The 26,190-nt window shown below is 40.2% G+C and overlaps 1 protein-coding gene across 4 annotated transcripts in view; it reads right to left on the bottom strand.

The window, feature by feature from the left end:
• The window catches only part of BCHE (butyrylcholinesterase), a 54,419-nt gene that overhangs the window by 22,795 nt on the left and 5,434 nt on the right, over positions 1-26,190 (bottom strand). For 2 of the 4 annotated variants that reach the window (XM_026855162.1, XM_026855166.1), the window contains exons 1-2: positions 10,425-10,526; positions 5,965-7,483 (exon numbers count right to left, since the gene is read on the bottom strand). In XM_026855162.1, the coding sequence (XP_026710963.1) occupies positions 5,965-7,483; positions 10,425-10,488 (1,583 nt within the window). In that variant the 5' untranslated portion in view covers positions 10,489-10,526. Of the gene's footprint in view, positions 1-5,964; positions 7,484-10,424; positions 10,527-10,574; positions 10,711-26,190 lie in introns of those variants that run through there. The other 2 variants (XM_026855163.1, XM_026855164.1) reach the window with 2 other exon arrangements.

Here is a 26,190-nt window from a genome sequence, read left to right on the forward strand (position 1 = left end):
CCCCCCCCCCCCCCCCCCCATTATATTCATTCCCTTCCATACACAGAGTATATAGGTCCCCAGTTCAAGCTGCTGTCTGGACTCTCTATGAGGCTGTTGTTTCTGTTCTCACTGTTCTGAAACTACTCTCTATAAACATGTTGTGATAAGTTGGTAACAAAAGCACTGAAATTTATTATATGTCTACCAGTGGAACATCAGGGAAAGGCAATAATAACCAGGCAAAGTGCTTCAGAGCTTTAGTGGGACAATCAAAGCCTCACAAATTCCCCTAAAACATGGGAGGAAATATTTCAAAGGCTTCACTTTATAGAAAAAGCTGCAAAGATTTGTTTTAGCAGTTGTAAAATTGGCAGTGAGACAAGTTTTGCTGGTTGCCTTTTATCTGAAACATTTTTCACAAAGCCTTAAAAATATTATCTTTGTATGTTCCACTATATTCTTATTTGAGTTTTCATCTCATCTGATTTGTCAGTCTTCTTGTCACTATACGTCACTCATGTCTAAAGAATACAGTTACCAAATCTAATGAATAAAGTAACGCAAAAGGCATAACCTAGCAACCACTGATTTGGGATGCCATATATTTTTTCATGATAAATAAAACTTCCTTTTACTAGAGTTAGCAGAGCATTCTGCTGCTTATGACTGATAGTACCTGTTAGTGTCACTTGCTTACTTTCAAAAGCTTCCCGAAGGATAACAAAAGTGCAGCAGAGAAATGAATTTTAAAACTGTTTAAAAAAAAGAAATTCAAATTCTTTCATCATGGTTGTCACATAAAGGGTTCCAGAAAGCATTCAGGAGAAGGCCACTGAAATCTGACATAATATTGTTAAAATGAACTTTACTTACACACCAACATAATCATACTGAGCCTCATCCAACCCTTCCATATGATACCACACTACGGTTTGCTGCTGAATACAATTTGGCCACATCTCTTTGCCTTTGTCTAATTTTGATGATGTCTGGAATTTTATCAAATTATTTTAAGGCCAACGTTGATATTCTACTGCCAACGTTTTTAAATACAAGACTCAGCTGGGGAGACCCTAGGTCAGGGTAAATGGAGGATTTTTAAAATCAAAATGTAGATCAAGAACATCAATTTTGGAATCTGTTCTTTCCTATAACCGAAATATTTTATTATACTTCATATATTCAGATGGCACCAGTAATAACCATCTTTCTCCCCTCACTGGTAGAACAGAGATTCTTTGAGGGTGTGATGAAAATGTTATTTCAAGGCTCAACTACATGCAAAAAAAGTGTTTTATGAAATGATACTAATAGCACTAGGAACAGCTGGGATACTTGGTCCACCTTACTTGATACCAAAAGTTCAGTCATTAAAAACTGTAGTGATAATGAAACCCCAGAAGTGTTCAAGTGATGGAAAAAAAAAAAAAAAATGGCCACAGCTCAAAGCTTTTGTCTTGCAATCCCAGGAATTTATTGGCAGTTTATTAATAGTTACCTTTCTCTGCACCTTAAAGGACATCAGTATCCACCTCAAGACTGACTTCACGGATGGAAGTAGGCCAAAGGGCTGATCCTAAACGTCACTACCAGGAACCTTATGGGCCTCTCAGTCTGCCCTTTCTTCAAGGCGCTCCAAGTTAACTGCTTGAACAGTCAGACCCATGAGGTAGTTTCTTTTATTCATTCTTTTCAGCCTACGTGATATGAAGTAACATTATTTATATGGGTAAATAGTGCAGACAGTGATTAGCAGCCTGTCCCTACATGCAGTTAACAGAGGTACTTATGGTATCCAGAGTTCCCAGGGGTTCCCACGCCGCTGAATCCTGTTCTGGATAATGAATCTGCAGGGAATTGCATGACTGAAAAGCAGTGGCTTATTGTCAAAGAAGGCTACTTCAGCAGGGTCTTCACAGAAGCTACAGACCATGTAAATATATGGCAGATTCCTAAAAATGACACTATTCCCCTGGGTACTCAGATAGTATTGGTGTGTAACGCCAGCAGCTAACTTCAGGCCTCACAGGCAAAATGTCTGTTCCTGTCTCCTACTGAATCCTCTATGTTACCCATTCCCCACTCACATTCAAACCCAGAAAATCTTTAACCCTGTTAATTTTCCAGCAAAAATGGTCAGTTATCACTGATGTTTATTTTTAGCAAGGATGTGAAATAAGAAGTGCCTAGAGAATTGGCAGATTACATGAGCTATTGATGGAGGTGGTGGTTGAGTGGGAAGCTCTTGGGCTGGCTGACAGTCTTGTTTTGTTTACTAGAGAAATGTAAAAATCAAGAATTTCACATACACTCTTGGGATCCTTTGAAGGAGTCACTTCTCTTTTTCTCCCTAACATCTTTTCTTTTGTTCTTACATGACAGTAGATATTTCTCAGAACTGGAAAATACTATTACCAGGCGTTTGGACCTTTGACTTTTCATATCACCGCTTCTATTCCTAGTACTCATGTGAGAATGAAAACCAGAGATCAGTAAGGTCAACGTATGGGCTTGGAGACCCCTCTTGAGAAACGCAGAGCGAGAGGCTGTGGTGCCAGCGGTGCCGTGGAGCACACCGCTCCGCGGGCAGTGAGCTGAGTCACCTCTCAGACCCTCCAAACCAGAAAGTAACAGGAGAAAACCCGCTTCCTTTCAGCTTTTGTTGGCTCTACCTTATCTCTTTTCCTCTGCAGGCTGCTCTTCCCTCCCTTGTGCTTTTGTACATCTGCACATTAGAATATTAGGTCAAACACCCTCACTAAAAATCGCGCTGTACACTATTTTTGATTTTCATCTTTTTGCTTGATTTTCTTGTTATCTGCTGGAGACATCAACGGTGAAGTAATTTTCCCCTCAGATATTTGCCCTTTGATTGTGTCAGAGTTTACGAGAAACATTATGTCAAATGGGGCTTCCCCAGATCTTTACAAATGTTTACAGCGTGCTCAAAAGTCCCAGGAAAACAAGGCTCAGCTATTTCAGAATTATTAACAATTTTAATTATTTTTCCACTTATCGTACACTGTGTACGATTTGCTATAGAGCCTTAGGGGTCTTGTGTTTTGTTTTGATGATGGAAGTGTCACATAATGATTTAATACTGATCTGATCTTTTAGTGTTACATAAATTGCATGATTATATTGTTTACCCTGATAGTGATGGTTTGGATACTTGTGGTTGAAGCAGAGGGAGGGATTATTTGCTGTTTGCTGTGGAAACCACTTGCAATTCAATCTGTAGGCTAATCTAATTATAGTGCGAATGATAATCAGACTAGATGATGGGACTGTCTTCTATAAACATAAACCTGAATGTACCTTATGTTGTCTAATTTTAGCTAGCTACAGTGACAGGGACAGTGTATTCTGCACAGCAGATTATTGAGATTTTTATATATATATATACACACATAAAAATTATATACATATATACATAATAATTAAATATATATAATACAGTGGAAACTAAGAGGTCACAGAAATGCAAATATTGCCCTGCAAAATCTAATATAGATCTGAATTTCTCTTTTCTTGCTAAGAAATAGTTCTGTTTAATAGAAAGATCTGCTATCTCTGGCATACGATTCTGACTGCAGGCTCCTGTATGGGAGGTTGTAAAGCTGCAGGATGTAATAAGAAACCTTCACCCAGTTTACTCTCCACTAAGGGCCTAATGACACCAGCTTCAAAGCAATGTTGTCCTAACATGTCTTCAGGATGCACGAATCATTACCAGGCTTTACCTGACCTCATTGTGAAGACTTCATCCTGGCAATCTATCAGATGCATTTTTGGCACTAATAAATCAACCGCAAGCTCAATTCCAGGATGTACACGCCTGCTGAATGCTTTCCTCTGTGCTGTGGTCTTTCACACCAAATTCATATGGAGTGGTGTCATCAGGCTCCGAGTAAAGAGGGAAGCAGGAAGAGCTCATAGATTAAATTTTAGATTAAATTTTACAAGAATAAAACCTGTGTTAAACATTACGCATGGATGAGTATAGCTATCTGTGTAGTCATTTTCTGAGTTTTAATCTGTTCATCACTTAGAGTAAAAAAAAATTACAGGCTCCATCATATAAAGGGGATAGAAGTTGTTTATGTAATTAATATTCCCGTGTATCAAGGCAAACAAGGCAAACAGTCAATCACACCTATTGATGAGCAAATCTGTTCAAAAAAAAAAAAAGGGAATGCACATAAAAATAAGCTGTGAGTCCACCCTGGAGTGTGACACGAAGGGACCAGGCAGGGGTCAGGCGGCGGCTGAGTGCCCGGCAGGCACCCAACAGCCCTTGGCATAACACCACGGTCAAGGCAAATATTCCTTTCCTTGGATGAGTAAACAGGGGAATATCAGGTTGAACTAGAGGGGATGGATGACAGCGGTAATTAGGGCTCTTTGGGGAGGGCAGTGTTTAATTCCAACAAGGAAAGCTCCAACAAGGTGTTGATGAATCACAGTTTTGGAGAAGATGCATAATTATTATTTAAGGACTTGAAAAAATGGATTACAGTGAAAGCCTCAGGAGTATAACCTCTTTTATTTAAAAAAAAAAAAAAAAGGAAAAAAAAAGAAAAAAAAAAGGATGAAGAGTTATTTGAATAGATATTAGAACTATCTCTATATGGAACGCAAAGCATAAAGTAAAGCTTAGAAATTGTCAAACAAAATAGCGCCTCTGGAAAATGGAGGAGGAGAACAGGCAAAACGCAAAACCTCCTTTTATAACTGTAAACATTTTAAGTGGAATGAAGCTTTAGAACAACCTACCAACATTTGTTCTGGACTTTCCATCACTGGAAATATATATGTCCCACCTGCGTTTTGTGTTAGGTTTTATGAACTAAATGAGCACAGTGGTCTCCTCTGATTTCTAATCTATTAAGAAAAATAATTAGATCCTTTTCCAAAGTTGATTTCCATCTTTACAAGCCTACATATCCTTCACAAACCAAAAGAAGAGTCCACCATGGAAGTAAAATTAAAGCAGGATTTAAAAATTTTAGTTATTTAAACATTTCTGAAGTGTGAATTAAGTGTTTGATTCTATGTTTTCATTAGTTCAGATTTTGATATACGTAATTTTCTCAGGAGAGAGCACAAACTGGGCTTCAGCGAAGACAAGAAACCTGCTATCCCATCAGGCTTTCAGCCCTGAGACTAATCATACATAACTGTGGCAGCAGCTGGTTTTCTTACCACGCTGAAATGTTTTAATTTCAAACTGAATATCGCAGTGAGCGAACCCCACAACCCTGCCGTGCGGCACAAGGGCTGTCTCGCTTCTCTTGGACTCCAGCTAAATAGACTGAATGAGGGGTTGTATTTAATCCATTTCAAACATCTAAATGAAATATGTTTATTTGCTTCTTATACGGACTAAGACATATTTCACTTAAAGATGAGTCTAATGGAAATAGCAAGTGATTTGTCATTGGCTTCAGTGAAACCCGGGATTATACTTACGGCACACATGGGAAGATAGGCTTTCTGAAAAGAGCAGCCTGAAATCCCAATCACTTCATCATGTGAACATAATATACCTCCATATTATACACCTGCATGTTCTGAGAAAATTACATCTTAAAGGAAATTGGGCTTTTTGCTCCTACTTCTACTGTTGGAAGTCTTTCCCAGAATCGGAAATATTTTGTTTCTAAAACTTGAAACCATTACCTTCCTTTGTAACAGCTGCTGTCATGGCACAAAAAAAAAAAAAAAAAAAGTTTTGCATTTGCTTTTATGGGTGGATACACATTGTTTCCTTAAGTTCATCCAATACAGTGAGTTACGCAACAGTTTATTTTACTCAGACAATGATTTTATCAGAACTAAAATAAGAATTCCGGATAGCCAAACAATTAATCCTTCCTTATCATTCTGATCGGGCTTCAAATCACCACCAAAAGTTAAGTTTTTTCCACCTGTGAAATAATAAGCAAAGACCAATCAAACCAACTTCCACAGTAAACTTACCCGGTTTTCGCAAAAGTTGCCCAGTATCTCAACATGGACCGGCTTAAAATTTCTTCAGCTTTGGTGTAATTCACTCTTCTCTCTAGGGGCAATCCGAACACGAACTCGATCTCATAACCATGCATTACTCCCATCCACTCTGGCCAAGGGAGCTTTGAGGATCGGTGTTCAAAGAAATAAAAGAATGCGTTGTGTCCTAATTGTGCAAACTTTTTGGTGAATTCCACCGCAGGACATATGATATTGTAGTCACCAATAACATCATCCATGGCATCACGGTAATGTTCTGGCTTTTGCTCATTTTCCCAATCTGTGTACTGAAAAATGATTGATTCTATTGCAAGTTGGCTTGCTTCTGGGAAGGACACAGATAAAGCTGCTTCAAACTGTGTTTTATTGATCAAGCTATCACTATCCTTGCTGAAGCCAGGGACTCCATATACTAGAAATGCTGATCCTTCATCTTTATTAACACCGACTAAGATCTGTGTTTGTTTGAAAAGGCCATTCTCAATCAACGTTTCTGGCATGTCTGAGAGAAAATCACCATCCACAGTTGGACAGAAATATATTCGTAAAATAGAGTCATATGTTACAGCAAAAATTTCATTCTCCAGTATATCCTTTGGGTCCTTGTCTTGGAGGCAGAGAATTAGCTCTGTCTCATTGCTGGTGGGACACTGGAGTTGTTTAGCTAAAGCCAACGTTCTGTTTCTGGCTTCAGATGCTGTTACTGCAGCCCAAGGGGCATTTGCAGCTCCACTTTGCATGATGGCTCTTGTGAATAAAGGATGGCTTTTAGGAGAAAGGATATGGTAGCTGACAGAGGCGGAGCCAGCGCTCTCTCCAAATATAGTCACACTCTTCGGATTGCCTCCGAAGGCTGCTATGTTCTCCTGGACCCACTGAAGTGCCAGTCTTTGATCAAACAAACCTGCATTTCCAGGAGCTTCCTGGTTTCCTGGCAAAGCCAAAAATCCTAATGCACCAGTCCTGTAGTTCATGGAAACTACAATGACTCTTTCTACCCTGGCCAGAAACTTGCCATCATAGACCGGTAGGGAAGATGACCCAGTCTCAAAGCCACCACCATATATCCACACCATGACCGTTGCGTTCTTGGGTTTGGGAGAAGGAATCCATACATTAAGGTATAAGCAGTCTTCACTTAGGTGAGTTTTTGGATTCCACATCTCTGATCCAGGAAATCCGGGGTAAGTTGTGTCTAGAAGCTGGTAACAAGAGTTTGCGTGTTTTGTGGCATCCCAGACATCTGACCACTTCTCACGAGGTTCTGGTTTTTGAAATCTCAGTCTACCAATGGGTGGCTGTCCATAAGGTATTCCAAGGAAGGCTGTCACAGTCCCCCCCAGTACCTGCAGGTTCATCCCTCTGACTCTGCCTTTCGTGGTTGTAATGATGTTATCTTCAGCCATTACCTTCCTGATGAACATATACAGGAGAAGCCACATAAAAAATCTGGTATAGAGACTCGTACCATTTGTCCAAATCATGATATCTGAAACACAGGGAAAAAGAAATTCAGAATTAGTATTGCAATGTGTTAGTACCGGAGCCAAAATAGTTTATTCAGAAAGGGTGTAGGTCATCCCAAGGGCATTGAAAATAAGATGGTGCTGCCACCCAAAGCTCAGCAGACTTTAACCATCAGTTCTTGTTAGTTCGTTGTGTTGGAAAGGTTGTGTTTAGTGTTTGGTACAGTGCTGCAGAAAAACTGTCTAACTAAAAAAATTAAAAAAGCATAGAACTGAAGAGCCAGACCAGGGAAGGTAAAGTCATATAAGCAGACGCTGACTACTTCAGTTAGCAGATGACTTAACCACTTGCATTTCCACTGGCAGGATGAACAGGACATTTTATGATCCAAGACAGAAAACGCCATGCCCGACTAGCCGTTATTCTGTTAGAGGTTACTCTGGCAATTTGTATTCTCAAATCAATGAAGAGTGATAACAAACATCACTAGACACAGATTTTTCCACACATAAACACGCATCCCCATGAACACTGAAAAGGAACTTGAAGCCAAGTTTTAATCCAAGTATCTCCAGGTCCACGTTAAGTTTTGAACTTGTGTCACAGTAGATGCCTGGACAAAACCACTGAGGTGGCATCGCTATAAACTCCTGCTCAGATGTCTTGGGATCTGAAGGTGTTGTAACAAGTGAAGTACATGAAGAACCTCTGAGCTGGCTGTCAGTTTGTCAGCTCCTGTGGGCAACTGTGTACAGAGAGATGCAAAGACCTAAATGAAAAATTGCTTTCAAGATCTTTTTTCTCTAAAGCAACTTAACCAAGTTTATAACCATTGTGAGAAGCAGTAATACTACTACTGCTTAGAATGAAGATTAAAATGCTAAAAGGCTGAGGAATTTTTAATATATGAAGGTGGTGCTTGATAATTTAAGTATGGCCTGGAGAACTTTTCAAAGTGATCATTGATATTATAGCTAAGGGTATAGATTTTTGATTATGTGTCATATTTAAGGATACTGAAGTCCTATTTACCCCAACCATTTCAAATACTAGAAAAACTCCAGTATCTTCCCCTTGAAAGTGAAAGTCAGAAAAAAAGACTATTTGCGTAAACCCATCTCTATAGCTTACATACTTGAAAATGTAAACAAAGCTTCCTTCTATTTTCTTGCCTGTTGCGCTGTCGTACATAGTGTACTCTGTCCTGCCACTTTAAACAGGCCATTCTTTGTTAATAAGAAGCACTTGTGTCCTTAAAAGGAATGAGGCTAATTTCTGTGGAAACTACAGCTGTGGGCTCATCTGAGCTCCTCCTTCTTGTTTACATATTCTTGGAAATCAGCTAAGAATACACAGGGGGGAAAAAGAGGAAGGTTTGGGGCAGAGGTTCCTAACTTTGAGATAGCATCAAAGGAGGAGGGAAGAATCTTCAGAGGCAATATTTTTAGCATTCATCTAAAGAGAAAACAGATGAATTGAAAACATAAGCATTGATGATTTTGTCTATTAAAAAAAAAAAAAAAGATAATTTGGTGAATGGGAGCGATAGATTTCAGAGTTGGTCTAACACTCTCCACCTTCAGCTGCAAACGTCCCCACGTATGCCAAGCTTTAGAGATGTGAGCTGGACGACTCGCATGGTCCAGCAGCTCCTGGGGAGTTTGGGTAAGCAGAGGCTCTCTCCAGCAGCCTGCAGCACCCACACAGGAGGCTCACATCATTTAGTGGCATTTAACTCCCACTCCATGTGCCAGCCTTTATTTTATTTTTTTTTCCACTCATTCCTGTAAAAAAATCTTGTAAGAGCTGGGTGAGAAAAGGTATGTAAAGATTAGCTTAGGGCTGAACTCTTTCGTGCTATCTCACAGTCAACCAAGGCAACTGGGGTGGCCGTGAGAAATGTTAATAGGAGGGCTCTAGCTGGGTATTTTTGCACCCAATGCACAGCACTGTGAGATGGGAGAAGTAATTTCTCTACGTCTGTTGTTTCACTGACACCATCTCTCTTCACATACTCACTTCTAACTTGTCACCCAGGACTGAACCACAACAACAAGCTGGAAATAATAAGAGATTTCAAACATTGTCATGATGAAGAACAGAAAATAACACCAAGAACAGGGAGAGACATTAAAGTTCTTAAAGCTTTTAATATCTAAATAGTAATTAAAATTAATTCCCTTCTGTACTTTCCTGTTAATTAAAAAGGAATGGGATGGGATGGGAGGAAAACACTGCAAAACACAGAAGCATAACTTTTGACCCTGAGAAACTGCAGACGAGAATTTTAGGAAGAAAAAGACTAACAAAAAAATTGTGCCTGTACATTTTTAATTAGCCCTGCAAAAGGCCGGGTGACATTTTAAAGGAAAAGTTTGAAACAGATCAAGCTTGAAAACCACAGAAGTTTTGTACTACTGAATGTGAGGGCTTGTCTAGTCTCGAGTTACTCTGCTAATATTAACAGAAGTAGCAAGTGAGAAAGGGTTATTATCACACCTTGAATGTATGGCAAATATTGCATTTAATAAGGTTTTTAATGCTGCATTAAAGCAAACTGAACAACGTAAAGCGTACTGAGCAAAACAAACGTTGCTTGATTATTGCCGTGAGAACAAAAGGGTCAGAAGATTGCTTTAGCTCATCAACCTTAACTGAACAGCGATATATCATATAATGTATTTGCATGCTTTAAAAAGCTGCTTCTGTAGTAGTCTCCTCCAGCAAAAGTTAAACAGACTAACTTTTGTATTCTTGTTCAGCAAGGCAACCCAATTTATTTCAATGACTATTTCCTCTCCTTGCAAATCTTTGCCCAGCCAAAAAATCTATACACAAGCCTATATAATCACTGTTTAAATAGAAAAGATGGTTGAATTAATAAGTGATTTCTAGCTCAGCTTAATTTACTTAGCCCAGGATCCCTTGAATAATAGCAAGGTCTGATACACACGCCTGCTTACTCGTTCCATTTGCAGAGCAGAGTGAGTTTTCCCAAGAGAGCAACAAATGGGCAGAGCATAACATTTTAAAAGATCACAATCCCCGTGCAAATCAAGCTGAACTGTAAATTATCCTGGCAGACAGAGACGGGTAAATAGAGAATCACTTACCCCACTTCTATTACAAGAACTACAAAGTTTTTAAGAGTCAGGATCTTTGAATACTTCAGGGAAAATGCAGGATGCAGCTGCTGCTTTAAGCCTGTAAATTGGACAGTACTGACATTATAATCAACTGTTTCTGACACAAAGCTCGCGAGAGTTGGCAGCAGCAACTTGATCTGCAGGCAGCCGTTCCTTACTATCTGACATCTGCTCAAAGGCTAATGCTATAGTTGGAGAAATGCTACAGAGAGAAACCCAGTTTGGAGAAAATCAGGCATGAGCCTTTTATAGGAAAGGGAAGACGTGGTAATTTGGTTTTAGCACAGGGCAACTATTTTATAATCTAGAAAGATAAACAGAATTATAAGTATAATGAAATCAAAACCCTGCCTCTCTTTCCTTCATCTTGCTTAGATCACCGATCTCACCTGTACTTTTTTTGCTATTGTACAGCTCAAGTTTACCACCGTTTTAAAATACCTCAAACTTTTATTCTCACTGTAAGATGAGTAGTTATTATTGGGTTTAAGCAACCGTGGCAGATAAAAAAAGGAGCGTTCTCCGCACAGACATGTCAACAACTGGCAGGCATTAGTTGTATTCCTTGATTCATGGCCATCTGTAGGCTACGGCAGAAATCCGCGTAGTCCTCTTCTGATGTTGGGGTTAAAAGTGGTACCCATATGGTGTCACACGCTGCTTTCTCTCGCTTAAGCTTCAAATAGGCAGTCACCCATGCTGCTCAGCACACCTGATACCCTCCTTCTGCCTGCACCTCCTCAGCATCACTTCCACCAGAATTCAGAACTGCAGGTGCAAAGCCAGTCTAAACTGCAGGGCAGAGCCGGAGCACAGCTGGGATCACGTCCCACAGTGAGGGGGGGGGGATACTTAAATTGCAAATATTTTGAGGTACAGATAAAAGCATAATAGAGAAGAGGGGTGGAGAAGATAAATAAATAACATACACCCCCCCTTACAAAATGTCTTGTCAAACCCATATCCCTGAGCCACCAAGTGAAACCAGAAAACCACCCCTTGGGGGTGGGGCTGCATCTTCTCTCCAGCAGCATCTTCTCTCCAGCTCTGCTCTGAAAAAAAGCAACTTTTTCACAATTTAAGGTTTTCTTCTACCGAGAGCCTTCGCTTCCCCCATTAGAGCTGAAGACAATTACTTTCCCTCTGTTTAATAATCAAACTACAGCTCTGTTTCAATTACACAAAAGCAATATTTGGCAATGCATAGAACAGGAATAAAGCAGAAATAAAAAGTTAAGTATGAAGTTTATAGACCTTAACATGGAGACTACAAATGATTTTTAAAAGCTAGCATGTGAAATAGTGTTTGAATAGAGAAAAAGTCAAGAAAACATGGTCTACCTTTTACAATTTACCGTCAAGATCAGACATTCAATAGGTATATTGCAGGGACGTGTCCATTGGAGAGAATATGCCCCAGTCTAAACTTAAGCCAGGTTATAAATATAACCTGTATAAACATTTAGCATGAAAGCGTCCAATATCAGTTGGGAATTCAGAATTCTTAGCCGAGGTTGTTATCTCAGTAATGTAAATAGAAATATTTAATAACAAAACCTGATTAAGTCAGAACCAACTCTGGTGTCAATTCCTACTGATCAAAACTTTTCAAGCGCAGTTCCCTGCAGGAAGCGCTAAGTTGTGCTCTTTAAATTAAGGCAGCTTGCAGCGTTCTCTGATGTGCACGCTCACTGACGTTCTCTAGTGCCTTTTCAACCCATTTGGCAACATGGCCAGGTGACACACATTTGCTGTGACATCAAAGGGATGAGTCATAAGCCCCAAACCTTGTTAGAGGCCACTTTTAAATAAGGTATTTCTGATGCTTATGACAAATCATTGTATTCTCAACCCTCATCACTGCCCTGAGCAGTAGAGAAACAGCAGGAGACTCAAACACTAAAAATGCTGTTTCTGGCTTCATTTATTTTCCAGCATTGGCCGTGTTGCCCTGCATCTGCTGTCACCACCGCTCCCTGCCCATCTCCTCACCCCTCTCTGTACCCTTTACAGCGCCCGCAGCACCTGAAGCAGCCTCCTGCTCCAAGGCAGACACAGTTAAATGCAAAAGGCAGAGCATTTCTATGGACTCCGGCAAGGTGACTGTGGGATAAGTGAATCAGCTGTCTCCAACTGTTTCTTGGGCAGTAGGAAACACTGAGTTCAGCCTTGGAATTAACTGGATGTCTTCAGGGAAGAGGGGCATTAGGACAGACTAGACTGTTCTATTTCTCAACTATAATACTTTAGTCTAACGTTAGACTATTATGCTGTACTTTTCAAGAAAACTAAGCCCTCTTCTATATTTTTTCCTTTAATTAAAAAATTAACATATAAATTAAAGTTTCACCACTGTGTGCTGTGAGAGGAAACACTTATTTTAGTTATAACTTAGCTTAGTAAAAATACCTGAGTGAAAATTAGAGATTAAATACATTTAATGCCTCTAGTAATTCTCTGTAGAGTGGTAAGTTTCTCAGTTTTCCTTTGGGAATTTGAAAGGAAAGGAGGTACAAACCAGCAGATAGAACACAATATATATATATGTGTGTGTGTGTGTATATATATATGAGCCATTATACATAAATACATATATATATGTACACTGGTACTTTTAAATATCTCTATCCATCGATCAACTTATCTATAATGCTGGGGTTTTTCTGAGGTTATGTAAATTTTTATTTAGGGCAAGGTTCTTAAAACTCATCACCAAAGATAAAATTGTCTTTTCATTATTTAATGTGTACATATGAAACAGATGTCACACCGACATAAGAATTTTGATACGAGATGTCCAATTCTCTTAAGAAATTAAAGCAAAGGCCAGCTCTAGGAAAGATGAACATTTAGTAGGCTAAGAAGCTTAGAGAATTCAAACAATATGTATTATTGAAATAGCAAACGTTTTTGTTATGATTTAGTTCATTATTAAACTGCCCTTCAGGATATCATTACCTAAGCATATGCAGATGTTTACACTTATGATTATCCTAAATTACACACATTCTGTGTTATTTTCAGGACTTACCTAAGAGCGCTGAAAAATCTATGAGAGAGAGAACTGTTCGTAAAAAGATGTATCTGATATTTCTAGTGGAAAACACATGCTTTTCTCCCAGGGTGTCCTCTGAGCTTTCAAGGTCTACTTGTACGTGAAGAGTCCATTCACTAGGTTTGATCCTGCCCTTCCAAGCCATCTACAGCCTCAAAAAGAGCACCTGAGCTCCTGAAAGGACAGCTGGGCTGGAAAGCTCTACAAATGTCACTTAGAAGTAAAGGATATCGCATAAAAAGTGTGTGCATGTGTGAGGAAATATTTACAAGCTAATAGTGGGTAAAAGTAGGAAACATTATTATTTTTTTTAATTGCTGAGAGGAAAATCCAAAGGCAAATTTTAGCTAAACTCCCTGAAATGCCATTTGTATGACTATATGGGGAGGGTTTTTTTAAACTCCAGCCTTGCTGTGCTCCCTCGGGGGGGGGCTTGGCTGTCTCTGATCCCTGGCTGAGTTTTCACGCTGAGCATCTGTGTGACCTTGGCTCGAACCTCTGAGAAAACCGCTATGTTTTGAGAAAAAGCTGTGAGGAAAACAAGTAGACTCAAGCCGAACGAGATACAAAAGGTGAAACTGCTGACAGGGGTAAGATATCCGAGATGGGGACAGTTAGCAGCTCAAGGACTCCGAGGCAAAAACACCGAAGCTGCAAGCTGTGAAATCTTCAGGTAAAAACCACAGAGGATGGGAGCTCAGCAGCAGCAAGGAACTACTGATGCTCAGCTTTGGGGCTTTCACTGATGTTACTCTACTGTGCATATCATTGCCGTTGCTTTTGAGTATACCCTGCTTGCAGAGCATCTTTCCGTGCCCAACTACGGTGACCCTGGAAGGTTTCACCTTTCTCCTCTTTCTGTACTTCTTCTGCAAATGTCACACTTGGTGTTGCACACACCACCTGTGCATACCCATGAATGTACAGCCGGGACACCCTAATGAAACCTGGGGAGAGCTGAAGTGTTGCTAAAGGTCAGACCAGTTTGAAGTTCTGTTTTCATTGTGGTTATTCCAAGAAGCCTCTCTCCAGGAGCTTCCAGGACGAGCAGAATTTCCCACCAACATATCTGAAGGGTAATTTGATAATATTAGGAATTGTGTCTTAGATACATACCATGAAAATGGATACCAATTTATTAAGTATACAGAAGACACTAACACTCATATAAGCCATTAAGCATGATTATATTTTCCTCTTATTGGTTCAATTATGATCTGCTGTACCTTTTTCCTTATTACTCTAATTATAGGTTGATATAATTTCCTCTTTATTAGCACAATTATGGTCTGTAGTTTTATAAATTTTTTGAGAAATCAAAGCCAATGAGAAAATATAACCAGTTAAAAGATAAAGTTATTATTATTATTTCTCTTGAATGTTCACTTACTCTTAATTCCTTACGGTACTCTTATATAACTCAGTATTTTGTCTCATCTAGGGATCAGATTCAATAAAGAAAATAAAAAATGATTAATGTATACCCAGTATGTCTTGCATGACATTGTTATAGCCTGGTGTTTAGCTTGTAAGGAACCAGGCAAAATTGGAGTGTCAAGTGAAATCTTGTGTGAGCGTGATAAAGCTAATTAAATTATAAGTTATAGGTTTCACAGATTTCTGCAGAAGATTAATTAATTGACAATATAGCTGTTTTCCATTTCAGTTTCCTTTTTCTTTCCGACAGATAGTAAAGCTTTGACTGTTTAAAATGATGTAAAGCTATCTGAATAACTAGCTTGGTTGCTGGTAATCACCTATTGAAGCAGTGAGAGGTTCACAACGCCAATATATACTCTCATACCCAAACTCCATGAATAACTAAGAGGTTTGATGGATAAATGAGCTCGTTTGAATCCGTTAAGTAGAATTTGTATCTGAAAGGTGAAAATTCTTCAAATTCCTAGTTGTCCCAATTCGCACTCTTTATTTTAGGCCTTATTACTAACATCATCCTCCATCCTTCGGTTTCTACATCCACAGGAGAGATACACATCTCTAATGAAAAATGCCAGAGACGTGTTCAAAGGTTTAGCTTAAGCCACTGCAGTTTTCAGATTTCAATTTCATTGAGCATGTTGAAAATAGGAATGAAAGAATTGAGCCTTAGATCATGCCCCGCTGGGACCTGCAGGTGGGAAGTTACAGAGGAAACAAGTTCAGTGTGCCCCAGTCCATTCTCCAATAAATGGGTCACAGCACCTGGATATGCCACAACTATGGAATTGAGGGGAAATAGTTAGGTGTTTTGTCATGAGATAAAAATGCAGATCCACTGGAGCCCTCTCATGGCTCTGCGTGGGTCTGGAGCCTGTGGGAGAGGAGATTTGAAAGGTTACTGCAGCCCACGTGCAATGAAGGCATCTGGGCCGCACCTTTCCAATATCTTTGCTCAAGCAGGAGAAGGGCAGAGTCAATGTTGTTCAACAGCAAGTCACATGTTTTATTTTTCCTCACTATGACTCCATCAGGGCAAAACTAAAAAATATTCCAGAGCCGTTTCTCCTTTATTTTCTATAATTCACAGCTGATTGATTTCTCTGCCTACGTGTCTCATGAAAGAAATATAACTTTAGGAAAAATAGAAGACCCTGGAAGAAGTTATGCTTATTTTGCTTACACACGTAGGCACACACCAACCTCTGCCATAGGGTCATGCCCAGAGACCATTATGATTACGAAAGCTCAGGAACTGCTGAAGGCTCTTGTAGTCCCATTAGAGAAGCAAACTTCTCAGTCTGAGAGACTTAACAGAAGGCCTCTTCGTTCTGTGGATGTACAAGTGTTGTGTAATCATGAAAATCTCGTTATAAACATCTGTGCAAATTTTTCAGGAAGATGCCACGATCGGTGGATATTGGGTAATTCAGCACAGTGCCATCTGCTTGAAAAACAGAGTTGTCAGAGCAGCTGGCTTAGTGGTAACGTACAGTAGACTCCCTCAGGTGTTGCTATATGTCTATATACTAAGTACATAACAGTAACTCAAAGGTAATATGATGTTCAGAATATGCTCAATACGAAGTTCAAGGATACAAGTCAAAATATTAAGGGCGTTTTGATTCCAACAGTGTCCTTAACACATTAACCATGTTAGGAAACATCATTTTATAAATAGCTAGAATTATTCTTCATCAGTAATCTCCATTAGTTTCTTAACAGTACATTCTACTCGTGATTATTCTGCCCCGTGAAGATGTCTGGTGGGTTAACCCACCCCATAAACTTGCCTTTTCTTCCCATCATCCTCATTTGCACGAAGGAAATCATACAAGCCTGATATAACCCTGACTTCTCCCAGTCCCTTTCCCCCTATCATGTAGTGGCATTTTAACGCCAAAAACAATCCGTAAGCGTATATCCCCTTAGCAGGGGCTGCAGCAGGCTGAAATAGGAAACGAAAACGTCAGTGCACTGACAGAACATGGCACCACGGGCAGACCTGGCGGACCTCAGCTGGGGAGGAGAGGCAATTTTAGCAGTTGCAGGAACGTTACGATTCTCTGCTCATTCTCTCACTTTTGCCTGAAGGGAGGTTCAGTACAAAATGCACAAAGACAGTCTGCAACCTGAAAGACTTTAAGTTATCAGACCAAGGATATTGGGAAATTGAAAGATGTGCCCAAGATCATAAGAAAGACTGAATTGCATTCAGACACCCAGAACTTTAAAACACAATCCTCCTTGGTTTGTTTTAAATCCCCCAGTTTCATATCTGCAGTGTGGTAGGTTTTCTCTCAATATATTACTAAAAACTGAAGAGGTTTTTGATGGTTATCTTGAATAAAAGCAGCATTTCTATCCATTTTCCACAGTAAACAGCCCTTGGGATTCAGAGTCAGCCCTTGGGATTCAGAGGTTGCATTTTCTAAAAGTCACCACAGGCAATCATCAAAAGAAGTTACTGCAGAATCCTCCCGGGCTCTGGAGCTGGTGGATGTACCATGGGGAAAGACAACCACTTCAGAGCAGTCTGCCCAGGAGCTGCCAGTGCCTCTTGCAGGAGCCACCACCACAGCTGGGAGTCTTTTGTGCACAATAATTAATCATAATAAAGGTTGTACTGAGGATTTGGTCTGGAAATGGATTCAGAAGGCACAGATGGAATATCATGGCACAAAACCATGTGCCTTCATTTTTGCCAAAGCAGAGACTCACTCATATTGAAGAAAACCCACAGGTAGGCAGGCAGGGGCTGCTGAGTGAGTTTTACAGGCTTTGCCTTTCATTGCCTATCCTGCAGGAACAGAGCTTTAACAAAATGTCACTCTATTTCCCAGTGCCACTGGAGGAATAAAGTGCAATGGCTAAGACTTGCTCAGTGAAAACATTCAAGTGACTTTAATTTTCATGTTCATGCAAAAAAAATTCCCATCACCAGCTGATGAAAACATCGAAGATTTTGAATGTCTCGCAAAGAAATGCAAGCGCCTGTGGTGTTGGCTTTCTGATTAAGCACACTTGTACTTATATCAAATATGAACTGTTCTCCCCGGCGAAAGGGCATTTACCAGTGTTTAGGATTTAACCATGTGAAAAGTGAAAAGCAATTTGCTAACTCTCTTATGCTGCCTTTTCTCTCCTCCTCCTTTTATTCCCCCCCCCCCTCAATTTTTTGTCAACTATTCCCAGCTTTGCCAAAAAATGTGCAGCGATGCTCTTACATGCAGAGTATAAAAAATAGTTTTTCTAATAAATGTTAACAGCAGCCATAAAACAGCAAAATAAAATAACACTAAGAAAAAACAATCAGTAAAAATCTGTACAAGAATTAAGTGTTGGTGCATGAAATAGGAAAAGGGACTGAATCAGACTGCTTTATAGAGGAACCTGGAAGCTATTTCAAGAGAAGATGGGCAAGGAGTAAAATTTATCAAATGTTGCTGAGATGATTATACTAGAACAGACAGGAAACAAGATATTTGACTGAAGGGAATGTAAGTGAACGGATCCAGCTCTTTTCTGTGCTTCCCAAATCATTGTCCTTTTGGGCTTAAGTGATCCCAGTGAGTCACCATGCAAATGATTTTAAGCTAATGCTGAGACAGATGTTTCAGTGATGGGTGCCTGGGCAGTAGGAATTTAGTTCGTGCTAAGCACCTGATGCGTAGGCAATGGGGATTTGGTCTATGGAATCAGTCTAGAGCTTGTTCAAACTGAGGGGGAAAAAAAAAAGAAAAAAGAACAAAGAAATAAAAGAATAAAAGCCCTGCAGTGTGTACACTATCAGATCCTCAGAACTGGCTCTTCTGTTGCTTTCATCAAGCTGTCCTACCTGCCATCGCAGCCGCCGTGTGTCCATGAGCACCTCCCTATCCCAGTATACACACCCTGACACGTCCAACTCATCTCTGCAAACAAACCCAAAAACCAGCTGCTCGGCAAGCAGACAATGGGACCGTGCACAGCCGGTACCTAACAGCCTCCGGAACTGAGACGGGGTAAATACAGATAAGCATTTATTGTGTATGATCGAATAAAGAGCCAATAGGGTCAATATCTATAAGCAACGCCAAGCTCTGGTTGTGTGGGATTTGGTGTCTGTTCTGTGGACTAAGAGCTTTTTACCCCTGAGCAGCATGGGGTGAAGGATGGGAAGACAGCTCCTGCCTTAAGCAGCTGGAGGGATTTTTCAAGCTCTTCCTTCAGTACCTCCAGCGTTCTGGATATGGGATTGCTATGGGATCGCTGTGGGGTGAGCTATCAAAGGGCTGTTCAACAGGTGTGCTCCTGTCTGTGCGCTGAGCTACGCTTGAGCCAAAATATGACCCAGGAGCCCAAGGGTTTATGAGTATTAAGTGGAGATTTTCCAGCTTAGTCATTTCCGTTACATATGTGGCTTCAACAGCAGAGGCTACACAAGTGTTTCCTGTGCCTCAACGGATATTTATGCAATAAAGTGGCTGAAGACAGACATACTGCCTCCTCTTCCTCCTCCCCACAGATCCTGAGAGGTGGAAAACAGGCTGCTGAAGCCAACAAGCTCACTTCAGTAATGGGTGTGAGATTCTCCAAGCATAGGAAAACCCCAAATATCTGCCAGAGATAGCAGTGACACCATTAAATGCCCAATCCAGTGATGACAACCAGCATTTGACACAGCAAACATCCAAAGAGCAGCTTCCATTTAGCGATTTGTAGCACTTGAGAAAGCATTCCCTCTGCCCCATTGCTGGGGTAAAGGTCTTTACCGAGATCTCTTCGAATTTATTGTAGGGATGTTTTATTGTACATTTATACAGAGCCAACCTTTCTCTCAGAAAACTGTACTGGGTCTTTGCTCCACAACTGGAGTTTCAGCCATGGTCGGAACTTTTCATGTAATGGGCTGTGCAAGGAGATCAGCTGTGAGCAGTCTTAGTGAAAAAAAAAAAAAATCTTTCAGTTTAAGATAAGTGGCATCTGGTGGAAGCAGAAAGATGGGACACACACTCTGAAAACCACAAAGCATTTGTCAGCACATATAGCGTATACCCACGTGAAGGTAAGGCAAGGTGACAAAGTTGTGTGGAAATGTTTATGGGAAGCTCCTTCCCAGGCACCGACGAACAGAGAGGTGTTTGCCTGAGACAGGGTCAGCCAGAAATGAAGTCTGGAGTTTCTGGCAGGAGTTGGCAACTCAACAGCAGTGAAAATAAGAGGTAGGTTGAGGGCAGGCAGTGAGGACAAGTCGTTCAGACTCGGAGTGCAAGCATCTGCCTGCTAGCTCCTTGTCCCCATGGTGCCTCAGAGTTGCATGAAATCAGCCTGATCTTGGCTCACATTAACTCATTTATTATAAATCTTTGGCATGGCATACAAGAGAATGTCAGTAAAAATGGAGCTGTTAACGCATGGATTTTTAGCGTTCTATACCGTATGTCTGGCATGACTGTAGTGCTGGTGGCAGGAAGGACTCCGGTGGCGTCACGCTGCAATATGCCAGAGCCTGCCACAGTTATTAGCATGTCTACCTTTGACAAGATGCCTTAAGAGTTTCTCCACGGGACAGCTGCTATATTACATCACGTCAGTGCACAGGATAGAGCTATTAATGACTTTTAATGCGATACTCTGTATCCTGACAATGCCTGCTATTAGGCAGTCCTTAATCACCGGACTGCGGATATTGATATACCAACCCTAACAGCTCTAAAGATGTACGGTGCCAAAGTGTGCTACCCACGTCTGCAACACTATATAGTAAAACCATTAGGCAAAGATTCAAAATGTTATTCATTTCAAAGGAAAATGATGAAAATTCAAGCCTGCCCATCCACAGATCCAGTGTATGCTAAAAGTAATCTGAATTTTCGTATTCCAGGGGCCCACCTATTCTTGGGTTAATGACTAAGTGTTACAACTGGCTTTTCAAAAAATATAACAAAAAATATTGCTGCTCATTTTCCTGGCAGGCTGCTTGCATCACTTTAATTTAGGAAGCAAACCATTTTACAATAATCACAGGCATGTAAACGAGCCAAAAATGGTGTTTATTTTGTTGCTTTCCAAATTTAAGCTGACCTAAATAATTTAATACAAAATTTGTCGCACTGAGAACACAATTTGGTGGACACATATGGGAACACATTGAATTTGTACTACAGAATTGTTACTCCTCTGAGTAACAGATGATTCACTCTCTAAATGTACTGTAAATGCTGATACAGGCTTTGCTGTGGTGGCACGAATAGCACTGTGAAAACAAGACAGACCCTCTCTATGGCCCTTCCATCTCAAACAGAAAAAGGAGAGCTTTCCCTTACCCAAGCATGAGAAGTGGGTATGTGCTTATTCTCCGAGGAGATGCTTGGTACTCAGGTGTGAAGGTTGGCAGATGTCCCCAAGCAGCATATTAAGTTGTTGATGATCAATTCTTTTTGCTAATATGAAAATAAGGAACAACTTCAGCAAACAGGAGGGGAAGCGGAGCAGGGGACTGATCCGATCAGCCGTGTGTCCGTGCTGCCCCAGACTCTACGCGGAAGTTACGGCAGCAGGGGCTGATGGAGACATCAACCCAGCCGACTTGAGACTCTGCATCAGCAACCAACACTGTCACCCGCTTCGTGGGCAAAGCACAAAGCCGGGTCTGAACTGAGGGGTCATAATTAGTACGTGATGAAAAGAAATATTAAGCAGGAGGACCTGACTTCACTGTGCTCACCAATAATTTTTTAGCAAGATGAAAAATATTCTGGAGTTTCTCCGCTGTGAAGCAGCACGGGAAGCTGGCACAAAGGCATCTCATCTCAGACACGGTTGTTTTCTGTCCTTAGTTAATGGCTACCTGCGGCAGAACTGAGCAAGCTTCTGGCATCTGCTCCAGCGGGATGCAGGGATGCAGGAACCGCATCACCTCCCTGTGCTTCAAGAGATTTTAGGGAAAGGTTGTGAAAAACAGGATTTGGTCTTTGACTGTTTGTCCTCCAATTGTTAGCACTGATGGAAAAGAAAACAATTTTTTTTTTTAAATTTTATTTTTTTTTCAATTCTGTACATTCCCTAAGCTCTTTGTACAGTTTCTCAAAATTATCTTCACTGGTCTTCAGAGTATTTTGTCCTAATTATGTAAAAAAGTATTTTCTCTGTAATAAACTAAAGCAGAATAAAAAGCATTCTCATAAACTTCAGCACACTTTACATTTCATATATATTCTGATCACAAAATAAATGAAACTTAAGCGTGAGCTTAACTGCAAGTTTAAATGCATTAAGCATAATTCCACATGGACTAAAGTGCTTTCTTGGACTGAGATTGTAAATAATACTTCAGCCACCAACAGGACTAAAGTACAAATATGAAGCAATGAGAAACCTTGGAATTTACTTGTGGTGTAATTCCTACAGGAATTTTCACTGCATAGAAATAATGCTATTTTTTGGCTCAAAGCACTTCAGTCTTTCAGTGTGTTGGTAAGCATCTCTTAAGATACCTTTTCCCTCAGGTCCAAACCACACAGGCTGAAATCAAAGGTTCTTTCTATCAAGTTAAGCAGGATTGAGGATTCTGTGTTTTACACATGTTCTGAAGATGGAAAAGGCTTGTACAGTCTCAGGACCAGCCCCAGCATTGGACTGGCACTGCCTTTCTCGTTACAGCTAGTGGCTTTTGTTCCATTCTATAGGATCAGTAAATGAACTGAATATGTAGTTTGCAAGAATTTTGTTCAGTCACCACACCAGCACCAGCTGCGTTGCTAGTAATAACATAGCCCGTTCTTCAGAATCAAGCAAAATAGAAAACGTAATTAATTTTATTTGAAAATTCTGCTTGAGCGCATTTGGCACCCATTTCATTTCACTGCCACATCAGAGGATACACTCTGACCAACGTCACACACCCTGAAGACACAGAAGAAAGAGAATAAATATTATTATTGGTGTTTGAATATTCAGGTTATGTAAATGTATTATATACTTTGCTTGGCTTCATCATAATAGAAAAAGCAAGCAAGACAGACTTGTATTTTTTTTCTGCACACACTTTCCTTTTGTCTTTTTTTTTTTTCTTCCAAATTTTGCATAGTGCATTTTGCAAGCTTTTCTTTTTAGTTATATGCCTCTAGCTATTATCTTGGAACAAAAATTCAGACATATCTAGCACAAAACCACATGAAATGGCTCATCACAACGGTGCCTCGAGGTTTCAGAATCATAGATGTTGGAAAGGACCTATTAATTTATCTTTTTGCATATGCCCTTGCAGTCTAGTCTTTTCTATTTATTCGGAAAACCTCAGGTAAAATGGTATCTTACAAATGAATTAATGAAAAACAGCTTCAGCTCTGCACAGACAATGAGTTGGTTTCTGGGGAAGGGAAGCTCCTGTGTTTTTCTTGTGCAGATACCTGATCTGATGCATTAGAATAACCATAAACCACCAGGTTGTGCTGTTGCCCTTAAGCAATATGCATCGCTGCAGAGCTATGCTACTGTGCTCATCTGATGGCTATTATTCGTCTGGGAAGACCCTAAAATCCTAGAAAAACAGAAAGAAAACAAGTCCTTCAGACTCATTTTCCTTTTGATTAAACAGCTCAGTACTTTCCATAGGACTTTGGCTCACTTTGTAAACCACTGGCAGGGTTTGCTGGCCATGAAATTCGGGTACAAAAATAAATAACCCATCTGCACAGGCTTAGGATGCAAATACTGCTAAAGCTGACCCGAGAATTGATGTTACACTCTGCGCAATTTCCAACAAACCATCCATTAATGTTCATCACTGCACATCATTACGCTCACTACCGCATTTCCCCCCCACCCCAGCCCTGCACAGGCCATTTCAGTTTTTCCAAACTGTGGACTATTTCACAAATCAGGAGTGTACTGAGAGGAGAGCTGAGGATGCCTTGAATACGTGGAGACTGGTGAAGATATTGGGCACCATCTCTGTTTGCAGTTGGAACCTCAATGCTGCTTGCACTAGACTAACCCCCAGAGTGCCTCTGGAATGATGGACTAACCCATATTTTTTTTCAGGATATCTTTTAGATTTCCCCTTTTTAATAGTTTATACCCGAGCTATTTCTTTTTCTTGACAATTTCTAAAAGGATTTATTTTTTTCAGGTTCCCCATTACCAATTTCTAAGCAAATCACCACTAACCTGAACAGATATTTTTTTTTTTCTGCAGGACTACTAACCTCAGACAGTGCTGTGACTCAACATTCATTTTCCACCATGTATGACAAAGGTACATTCACTGCAGAGAAGTAATAACATCTTCCATTAAATAACAGAAACTTTACATAGGAAGAATGTGTAAGAATGGCCATGCCGAGTCTGACCGCAGGACAATCAACATCTGCCAGAAATGTTTTCAAAAGCAAAGTAGAAGAGCAGGCTAAACATCCAATGACACATGTAAACCTTTCCAGCCCGCCAAAAAATGAGTCTCAATCGGAGGTGATGTTTTTGTATCTTATTGCCACCCAGAGGTTTTTCTCCCTTGAATTTGTCCAAGCATTTTTTGCCACTTTGTAAACATTTGGCATCTGGAACATATGGTAACAAGATCCATTGCGTAAGTACATGAGCCAAGAGAAACTGTTCCTTTCAGTTTGTTTTTAAACCCACCACCTGCTAGTTGTACACAGGATAGTGGAAAGACAACTTGGCTAAGATTCAAGACTGAATCCTGATACTTTCCCTCATAAAACTAGGTAATTCGATAAAACCAGGTTTAGGGGGTTGAGACACAAGAGGCAAGACCGTCCTACAACACAAAATTAAAAAGCAGGACCCCAAATCTTTAAACCTAGAAAAAAATAACTCAAAGTCACATATGTGGATGATTTAACTGAATTTTAACTTCCATGTCACAAAGCATTTGATTGTGTATTCTCTTCTCAATATTCCCAAATGTTTCAGGTCACTTCTCCAGCTACCCTTCAACTTTTTGCTCAGTGCTTTTTCATGCTGTGTGCTTTCCTCCTCCGTTGATGCAACACATATTGTCTTCTATCTCAAGGTACTCCAAGAAAAACAGCTTTTAGTTCTGCTTAAAAAGAAGAAGGGAATAGGCTCCTCTTCCTTCAGGATCAGGAATTGCTCTAACACAAGAAATGCAACTCAGGTTATTCAGCTCCCAGGAGGGACCTGGTACCATCCTGCCTTGTGGATCACACTTTAATTGTGGATGACATGCTGCACAGTTACTTTCTTCCCCAAAATTGCCCCCCAAACAATCCAACCAGATTATTAGCTACTGAAAATCACAGTAGCACCCTTACGGCCTGCTTCTGTACATCTATTTAGCTGAGATGTGGATCTGCCCCTTCCGAAAGTAATTGTATGCTGAATATTTTCAGATTTCCTTCTGTCTAAATTATTGAGAAGCAACTACTACTACGTAAAGTCCGGTGTTTTAGATGAGGTGATAAATGTGAATATAAAATTCCAGAAGATTTACAAAGTCGTGAAGTAAGGAAAAATGGCTCCCTGTTTGGAAAGGTTAAAAATCTTGCCCCACGTGTCTGTTCAATGCCAGCAAAAAAAAGTTAACAGACTATAAAAGCAAACCTAAGGAGTTCATTCAGTTGCAGTTTTAGAAGACTTATGACACAAAGCCATCACCAAAGCCTATTACGGAAATTTGATCACGACAGGGTAAAAGGGTAAAATTCCTGCCATGGATTTAAAAACTATTCATGAGATAGAAAAAAAACAAAGGAGACAAAAAAAAGATCTAATTCTTGACATGCAGAGAGGTTAATATAGAGTGCCCCAAGACTTGCTGCTGGGACTGATTTTTGTCACTCTAAATCGCCGGCATAATGCAAAAAGTATTAGCTTACTCAGCAAATATTCTGCACATCTCTATTGTAATAAATACTTGTTCTTGCTTGCTTTAGATCAGGCTCCCGAGTCTGTATGCCTTAACTTGTAATAGCACCCACAAGACTATCAGGGCACTCAAAGAGGAAGCTTAATCTCGATGTGGTTACACTTCAGTAGAAATGTCCCAAGGGGAGAATCTGTGTTACTTGTGATTGCTCATAAATCAGAACAAAGACGATTTTTCTTTTAAACCATTCAGTGAGT

Source organism: Athene cunicularia, assembly GCF_003259725.1.
Source record: "Athene cunicularia isolate RWA chromosome 9 unlocalized genomic scaffold, athCun1 chr9_part1, whole genome shotgun sequence".
Taxonomy (NCBI): domain Eukaryota; kingdom Metazoa; phylum Chordata; class Aves; order Strigiformes; family Strigidae; genus Athene; species Athene cunicularia.